Here is a 9,357-nt window from a genome sequence, read left to right as displayed (position 1 = left end):
TTCGCGTCCCGGCCGCGGAACCTGGCGCGCTGGGGCCGCGCGAGCTAGGGAAGCTGAGGCGTTGGCTCGGGCGGATCAGTCATCCCTGTGGTCAGTCGGCCCACGGTTCAAGGCCAGCGTGTACAGAAACTCAGCCTGGAGCAAAACTACCCACAGCAAAAGCGGCCGAGGCGCGGCCTAGGAGGCACCTGTTTTTAGCAAGTGGGGAGTCCCAAGGTGGGCCCCCCAGTTGCTGCTAACACGTGTCTGGAATGAGCTGCCGGCCCCCTGGCCCTTCTCGGTCTTGGCTGAAATGTATTGATCCATTGTTTTCGGTTTGGGTGCCAGCTTGAACTCATTGACTTTTTCCATTCTACTACTTGAGCCACACCTCCAGTTCTGAGGAGTTTGCTAGTTAACTGGAGATAAATGTCTGGCCCGATTTGCCTGCCCAGACTGGTTTCTAACCTTGACCCCTCCATCATAGATCCCACTAAGTAGAGAACAAAATCTTATGTTTTCTTCGCTTTTTTGTAGTTTTTCTTTATAAGACATAAGACAAGGTCGTACCTCCTGGCTCAGGCTGGCAGGGAGCTGGGCCTCTCTATGCTAGCCTCTGCAGGAGCTGGGATAATAGGATTACCCGGGTGTGTCACCTGCTCTCCGCTGCTGGCTGGTTTAAAAAAAAAAAACCACCTTTCTTGTATATTCCCTCAAACATGTCTTTGATCCCTGAAGGACCTAACTGATAGGTTAAGCCTTAAGCACTGAGAGGTGTAGCCTGGCATGTAGAATGTGCTTGGGAGGCCCAAAGGCCTGCGTTCCATTCCCAAGGGGGAGGTAGGAGGGAAGGTTAGGGGCTCTGGTAGCTCACACCTGTAATCCTTGCTACTCTGGTGGTTGTGATCTGCCAGCCCTGGTTGGAAAGTCTGAGCCTTTTTTTTTTTTTTGGTCGTTTGTGGGGTTTGAACTCTGGGCCTGGGCGCTGTCCCTGAGCTCTTCACCTCAAGGCTAGCCTTCTACTACTTGAGCCACAGTGCCACTTCCAGTTTTCTGGTGGAATTGGAAATAAGAGTCTTGAGGACTTTTCTGCCCAGGCTGGCTTTGAACCTCAATCCTCAGATCTCAGCCTAAGTGGCACTATAGCTCAGAGTTACCCTTGAGCAAAAGAGCCCAGTCACTGAGTTCAGGCCCCACAACTGACAAAAATTAGTAAATGAGGGCCGGGAATGTGCCTCAGTGGTAGAATGCTTGCCTAGTATGCATAAAGACCTGGGTTCAGTTCCTCAGTACCACATAAACAGAAAAAGCCAGAAATGGTGCTGTGGCTCAAGTGGTAAAGCACTAGCCTTGAGCTGAAAAGCCCAGAGTTCAAGCCCCACTACCAACAACAACAACAAAAGTGGTTAAGCATGGAGTTCAGAGTTCTACTTGATTTTAGGACTTCCAATTTTATTGCTGTTTTTGTTTTTAAGGTAGCATCTCACTATGTAGCCCAGGGTGCTGCTAAACTCACAGAGTAGGCCAGGCCATCCTCAAATTTACAATCCTACTTCCACTCTATAAGTGTAGTTCTGTTCACTTTAGAAGTGAAACCAGCCAAGTGTGGTGGTGTATGCCTGTAATCCCGGCACTCTGGAGGCAGAGGTAGAAAGAAAAAAAAAAGGTAAAAAAAAAACCCATGTGAGAGACAGCCATTAAAACCTAGTACTCAAGTCAGGCACTGAGGGAAAAAGCCTGTAATACTGGCTACTCAAAAGGCTGAAATCTGAGGATAGTGATTTGAAGCCAGACCGGGAAAGTCTGTGAGACTCATCTCTAATTAACCACCATTAGCCAGAAATGGAGCTCAGGTAGCAGAGCAAGAACCTGGGGCAGAAAAAGCAGAGAACGTATGTACGAGGCCCTGAAGGTTCAAGCCCCAGACACGGGCAAAATAAAACCACACTGCACACACGTTAATCTTCAATGTTTTATTAAAATATTTACATATGATACACTGCTGTCCCTTCAGCAGGGGAGAGCGGCCTGGGAAAGGTGCAGAGCATCCAGCAGCAAACACCCTGTACCCAGGATTCTGTGCAGCCTTACATGTCACTTCCCTGGACCCAACTTCAGCCAAACACAGATAACCAAACATGGTAGCTCACTTCTGTAATCTGAACTACTCAGGAGGCTGAAATCAGGATCATGGTTCAAAGCCAGCCCAGGCAGGAAAGTCTGAGACACTGATCTCCAATAAACCACCAGAAAACCGGAAGTGGCGCTGTGGCTCAAGTGGTAGAGCACTCACCTTGAGCTGAAGAGCTGGAACAGCGCCCAGGCCCCGAGTTCAGGCCCCACGACCCACCAGAAAAGAAAAAAGCAATGCGTAGTAAGGAGATGGCGTCAGGACTTGGGCCCCTGCCGCGCGCTGATGGGGAGAGACAGCATGGCTCCCAGCGCCAGGAAGTGTGAACAGACGAGGCGCAGCTGTGCCGTGCCGCGGGCTGCCCACCACCCACACACAGCACCCACCACTTCCCCAGCACCCGGTCCCATGGGCTGACCACAGCTGTTCCCGCGGGCCCTTGACCCCCAGGGACCCGCTCCCAGTGTGCCAGGTAAACCGCACCCTGTGCTACAAGGGCTTGCCACCTCAGCCCACTTCCTCCAAGAGACTCAGGATTGGGGCAGGGTGTGCATGTGTCTGTGCGTGCACGCGCACATGGACACAAGTCCAGGGGCCACCTTCTATCTGGGTCAAGTTTCACAGCCACAATTGAGCACAATTCTATGTGTGTGGGGGAAAACCTGGGCTCTAGCTCCATAAAACAAACCCTGGGAAATCCGCACCTGTCCCACCTGCATGAATGTTAAGACACGTTTCATAATAAAGACAGGAAATGGAGGGCCAGGTGCTGTTGGGCACACCTGCAATGCCAGTTACTCAAGGTGGAGGATTGCACTTGCGGACCAGCCTGGGCAAAAAGTTAGACCTGTCATCTCAATAAGTCGGGTGTGACAGTGCAGGCCAGTCAACCAGCAGGGACAGAAGCATAGAAATGGGCAGTGACAGCTCAGGCTTCATCCTAAGTGAAGAGCAGGGTTCGATTGTCACTCGGCTGCATTGTTGTGCTGGCCTCACAAATGCAAGGCCCCGAGTTCAAACCCTGAGTTCAAGACCTAATGCTCTTGCCTGGCTTTTTCAAACTTGAAGCTGGTGCTTTACCTTCCACGTCCATCCCGCCACTCCCGTCATGGGGCTTGAACCCCAGATCTGGGCACTATCCCAGAGCTTTTTTGCTCTAAGCTAGCATTCTTAGCACTTTGAGCCACAGCGCCACTTCCTGGTGGTTTGTTGGAGTTGAGTCTCACGGACTTTTCTGCCCAGCCTGGCTTTGGACTGTGATCCTCAGACTTCAGCCTCCTGAGTAGGGTTACAAGCATGAGCCATCAGGACCTGGCGCTTCCGGCTTTTGAAGGGTAGTTGGAAGATGGGATTCTCACTTTCCTGTTCCAGGTGGCTTCAAACCTGTGATCGCAGCCTGCTGAGTCACTTAGTAGGATTACAGGCATGATACACCAGCCCCTGCCTGACGTTCTTCTCACAAGTGAGGTGACGTGAGGCAGGGTGAAGGATCCTCAGCTTATCCAGCTTCACCAGGAGAAAAATGCCACCACCTCCAACCCCGGCCCCGTTCCCTCCTCAGAGTGGGCATCTCTCACATAAACCCCAGCTCCGCTCACGCGGGAGGACCGGCCGACATCTGGTGGCCACTGGACACACAAGGCCAGACTGGACAGGAGGGGAGGTGCAGAGAGGACCATGAGCCAGGGCTAGCCCTCAGGAAAAACATCGGTCCCCAAGCGAAAGGGGCGGAGCTCCTGCCTGCTAGGAAGCGTGGCTCTGAGGTCAAACTCCAGTGGCTGGTTTGGGGGAGGGGGGATAATCTGGGCAAAGTGGTACACACTTAATCTCAGCTAGATGGGAGGCTGAGGCAGGAGTTCAAGGCCAGCATGAGGTCCGGCATGAAGCCCTGTCTCAAGCTGAAATCAGACCTCCAACCTCAAGACTGTACAAAGGGCCAAACACAGGAATGCACTCCTATAGCCCCAGGTACTTGGGGGTAAGGGTGAGGGAGACAGGAAAGCCAACTAACCCAAGAATCCCCCATGTTTAAATTAGAATATATATTAAGCAGAAACAGTTTTAGAAATGAGCTTTATTTCTAGCACCCCCCACTGTGGCTTCCTTGCTCTTAGCTCTGCTACAAGTCAGAATTTCAAAAACCACAACCAACCAACCCCACAGTGCTGCGACTCGGAGCGTGCTGTCCCCCAAAGAAGCTTTTGGACTGAACGCTCCACTTCCCACACCCTGGAAATCACCTACACGAAGCGCACGCAGGAGCGCCGACCGTGCCGCAGGCAATCACCATCCCCATTACCCTCCTCCCGTCCCTGCCGTCCTTCCAAGACTCACCCAGGCCAAGCTCGGCAGGGCCTGGCGCCCCGGCAGCACCCCGTGACAGGTGACAAGCTCCTGAAAGCTGCGGGAAGGCTTGGGCATGGGCGGGCTGGAGGAGGAATCTGGGCCCGGTCCCCGGCGAGCAACACTGTCCAAGACAGTTATTTATAAACTGTCCAAAAGACAGTCTCCTGCTCCCAGCCAGCCCTGCGCCCGGGTAAAGTTCGGAACAAGAGATACAGCTAGACAGGCGCCAGGGGCTCACACCTGTCATCCCAGCTAGACAGGAGGCTGAGAGCTGAGGATCCTAGTTCAAAACCAGCCCACGCACAGAAACCCCAGGAGACCCTTATCTCCAACGATCCAGCAAAAAGTGGAAAGGAGTGAGTCTCAAGTGGGAGAGGCCAAACCCTGGCAAAAAAAAGCACAGATCTGTGGAGTGAAACGATTTATAAAAAATCTGTACAGCTCTAACCAAAAGCGTAGTTATTATAAGTCAACCAGGAAATATCCGGAAGCAGGTTACACGTGAGCACTGGCCAGAGGAGTCCACCACGATGGAAGGTTCTAGAAGTCCTTCTTTCATGTGGGACTGCCATGTTAGCCCAGCCCTTTAAGCCTTCAGGCAGCCTTCCCAGTTCCAAACCCCAGTGAGCCACGCCACACTGGCACGCAAGGCCACGCGTGACCCTGCCCACCCACCGCGACCTTGGGCTTGCCGGGAAGGTCCCTGGTTTGCTGGAAGTCAACATCGGGAAGGGAGGAGGCAGCTTCAATGCCCGGGGAGGGGAGGCCTGGGTTCTGTCTGCAGGTTCAGGAGCCGAACAATCTGGAAAAGGCAGAGGGCAAAAAAGACCATGAGAGCAGGGAATTCCTTCCCGTAAAACACGTGACCCACTGCACGGCAAGATGGCAGACACCATCCTGTACCCAGGGACCCGGAACCAGTGTCTTCAGAACAGTAACTCAGTAATACAACATAACGATTGTATCTACAAGCATGTCCTCTCGCTGGGGAGGGGAGAGGGCAGCTGAGGAAAAGAAGAGGAAGATGGGGAAGAAGAGGAGGAGGAGGGCCCGGGTGACCATGTTGGAGAAGAGACCGAACCATCTAGGGATGCTGCAAGCGGATGGGGTCCTGGATCCAAACCCCTCCAGACCCAGGGCTGAACCCTTCCCAGCAATCTTTATCTCAGCCCCTGTTTTCATTCCTGCACCTGCGGTAGATCTCATTACTAAAAGATTTTTTTTTTGGGGGGGGGTGTTGAACTTGGGTCCTCAGGTGGCCTACCACTGTAGCCACATGCTCAGCGCTTTGGCCTCTGGTTACACTGGAGCCAGGTTTATTCGTTGCCCAGCCAGCCAGGTCCTCAATCCTCTGACTTTAATGCGTCCAGCTGTGGTCAGGATGATGGGCATCTACTAACACACGCTGCTACTGTTGAGTTGGTGTCCCGTGAACTGTGTGCGGGGACTGGCCTTGAACCAGGATCTCCCCAGCTCACCCTCCCAAGCACCTAAACTTACACTCATGAGGCACTGACACCTGGCAAAAAAAAAAGTGTTTGACTAAACAAAGATCTATTCATTGGAAAAAACCCAGAAGACAGGACCAGTATCTGTCCTATCTGGAGACAGCACAGAGTCACAACACAGGAAGCCCTAAGTGTGAGACCCCAGCAGTGACCCCTTCCCCCAAAATGGGAACATCCTGAATCATCTCTGTAACATTCCCATAAATCTAAACTTACTCCGAAAGAAAAAAGAAATGTGGCCCGGCACTGGTGGCTCACGCCTGTCATCCTAACCACTCAACGAGGCTGAGATCTGAGGATCGCAGTTCAAAGCCAGTCAGGGCAAGAAAGTCTGAGGCTCTGATCTCCAATTCACCACCAGAAAAACAGAAGTGGAGCTGTGGCTCAAGCAGCAGAGCGCTTGCCATAAACGATAGTACAGGGACAGAGCCTTGGCCCTGAGTTCAAGCCCCTGGACCAGCACACACACACAAAAAAAAAGAACACAGCTTCAGGAACAACTGAATCTCCACCTGCAAAGAAATGAAGCTGGCCCCCATCTCATGCCAGCTATAAAAACTCAAACTGCAGCAAAACTAGCCGCTGCAGGTGGGTCGCGCCTGTAATCCTAGTTTCTGAGGCGCTGCGACCTGGAGGAGGTTGAAAGCCAGCCAAGGCGGAAGCCTCAGACATCATCTCCAATTAACCCGCAAAAAGCAGGGCCAATGGCGGGGCTGCAGTGGTAAAGCAACCACCTGGGCATTTTTTAGCCTCGTGAGAAAATGAAGGAGGCACAAGCACAGCAACAGATCTGCCACCTACTGGCATGGCTGCAGGCCACGTGCCTCACCTTTCCACCTGACTGAGCACAGGCGCAGGCTGAGCACAGAGGTGGGGAGAAGGGAGAGCCCTGGGCGCGGGGCAGGGCTGGGCACACCGCTGGGCACTGCCACGTGGTTTCGTGCTCCACCTCCACCCCAGGCTCCCCACTAGCTTGGAGAGTTTTTAATGGAAGCAGAAAGCAAGAGCTCCCAAGTGTACTCGGCAGGATAGAGGATGACCAGCAGGGGCTGGTCTGAAAGAGGGCCGAGGGAGGGACCCACGTACACGATCATGCAGAACATCATGAACACGTTCCACAGGGCGATGAAGATCCGGAAGTATCGGAGGCTCAGCAGGAACTCCCGGATGTTGTCGCCTGGAAAGCCAAAAACCACTTCTCCATTACAAAGGTCACCAGCCCACCGCAGCCACTGCAGCTACTGTGGTTTCTGCCCTCCCCACTGGACCGGCCACCGACCAATCCCCTAGCAATACCAGGCTCTGCAGCCTCTGACTGGCTCAGAAAGGAGCATGTGATTTAAGTCTGTCCAATGAGAGTCTGTCCAGGGACTTTAACCCCAAACATGGGAAAACAGTCACTCTTGGCTTAAGTTGTAGCTCAGTGGTAGAATCCTAACTTACTTAGCACACACAGAACCTGGGATTCAGCCACAACATCCATGTCACACACCCCTACCCCCACAACTGCCCTCCCTCCCCCACCCCCCGGGGCAAAAAAAAAGCATCTCTATTTCGAGCAATTCAAGCAGAAAGCATGCTTTGAGGATAATTCTGTCTGGCCTCCTCTGATGTCAGGATCTAAGCCCCACTTGGGGGGGGGGGCGGTAATCCAGTATATTAAGAGGCCAGAGAAGCTGGTCACCAGTGGCTCACGCCTATAATCGCAGCTACTCAGGAGGTTGAGATCTGAGGATCATTGTTCAAAGCTAGCCCAGGCAGAAAAGTCCACGACACTCTTATTTCCAATAAACCACCAGACTAGAAGTGGAACTTTGGCTCAAAGCAATAGAGCGCTAGCCTTGAAAACTAAAATTCAGAGACAGGACCCAGTGCCCAGGCCCTGAGTCCAAGCCCTATGACCAACAGGAAAAAAAAACAGGCCAGAGAGAAGCCAGCATGGCAGCTCACACCTATTATCGTGCTACTTGGAAGGCTGAGAGCAGGAGGATCTAGGTTTAAGGCCAGCTGTCACAGAAAAGCTGACAAGATCCATTCTCAACAACCAGCTGAGCATGGTTAGACACGCCTGTCATCCCAGCTAACAGGAGATTAAAATCCAGAAGAGCTGTGGCCAATGGGCAGAGCCGCCTGAATGAACACACAGAATGCATGGTCAGATCACCCACCAACTGATTCAGACCTCCATCTCCAGAGCTGGGGGGAGTTCAATCCCCAATACCACCAAAACCAAATTCCCTCAAAGATGGCCTTGTGGTGACACAAGGACACACCTGCAGTCCCCCCACCCGGCAGCCTAAGGTAAGAGGATCTCAAGTTTGAGACCAGCTTGGCCTAAACAGTGAATTCCAGGGCAAGGCTCTCATGCCTAATTCTAGCCATTCAGGAGAAGATTGAAAGCATGTGGTTCCAGACCACTCTGGGCAAAAAAAAAAAGTCTGTGAGACTCCCATCTCAATCAATGAAAAAGATAGGCAGGCTGGAAAGATGGCTTAGTGGTAGAATTCTTGACCTGCATGCATGAAACCCTGGGTTCGGTTCATCAGAACCACATACACAGAAAAAGCCAAAAGTGGCACTCATTGTGGCTCAAGTGGTAGAGTGCTAGCCTTGAGCAAAGGAAGCTCAGGGACAACACCCGAGCCCTGAGTTCAAGCCCAACCACCACCAACAACAACAAAGCAACAAAAAAAGGTTTGAGATCTGAGGATCACAGTTCAAACCCAGCCTGGGCAAAAATGTCTGTGGGACTTACCTCCAATAAGTTACCTCCCCCTTCCACCCAAAATAAAGCTGTACGTGGAGCTGGGGCTAAGTGGTAGAGTGCTAGCCTGGCATACAAGAAACTCAGGACAGCACCCAAGCCCTGAGTTCAAGCCCCAGGATGGGCACAAGAAAGAAAAAGGGAAATGTGGGGATGACGTGGGGGGAAGGAAGTTGCCCTTTGATGTAGACTGTACAAGTCCAGGGTCCGGGAAGAAAACCCTACCTGTGCTCGGCTCCTTCGACTCCTCCCCAAAACCTTGCGGATCCTTCTTTTTCCTACAAAGACAAGCACCAATGTCCAGCTTTCATGGGGCCTAGGGCCGCTCAGAAGCTGCGGATACTGCTCAGCTCCACTGCTGTGTAACTGCAGGGAGTGGACTGTCCCTCTCTGGACAGCTGTCCAGCTAGTGTCCAAGCAGGCCTGAAGCCACAGGGGTGAACGAGGTCCTCCTCCAACGCCAACTTAGGGGGCTGCTTCTTGGGAGGGGGAGGGGAATGAACCTGAGGCTCTCGGCACGGGGGAGGGGGAGGTGAGATCAGGCCCAGATTCACCAGCCCAAGCTGCCCACAAGGTCAAGGGAGGAGAACGGGGCGGGGCCGGAGGGGGCGGGGCGGGGCCAGAGGGAG

The 9,357-nt window shown here is 52.9% G+C and overlaps 1 protein-coding gene across 1 annotated transcript in view; it reads right to left on the bottom strand.

Annotated features, from left to right (window-relative positions):
• Positions 1–4,862: 4,862 nt before the first annotated feature.
• The window catches only part of Smim7 (small integral membrane protein 7), a 14,767-nt gene continuing 10,272 nt past the window's right edge, over positions 4,863–9,357 (bottom strand). Inside the window, exons 3-5 of the mRNA XM_013028371.1 lie at positions 8,954–9,006; positions 7,051–7,141; positions 4,863–5,258 (exon numbers count right to left, since the gene is read on the bottom strand). Of these exons, the coding sequence (XP_012883825.1) occupies positions 5,243–5,258; positions 7,051–7,141; positions 8,954–9,006 (160 nt within the window). The 3' untranslated portion in view covers positions 4,863–5,242. The remainder of the gene's footprint in view (positions 5,259–7,050; positions 7,142–8,953; positions 9,007–9,357) is intronic.

This window comes from Dipodomys ordii, unplaced genomic scaffold (assembly GCF_000151885.1).
Source record: "Dipodomys ordii isolate 6190 unplaced genomic scaffold, Dord_2.0 Scaffold108, whole genome shotgun sequence".
Classification (NCBI taxonomy): domain Eukaryota; kingdom Metazoa; phylum Chordata; class Mammalia; order Rodentia; family Heteromyidae; genus Dipodomys; species Dipodomys ordii.
This window is presented reverse-complemented; position numbering and strand designations above follow the sequence as displayed.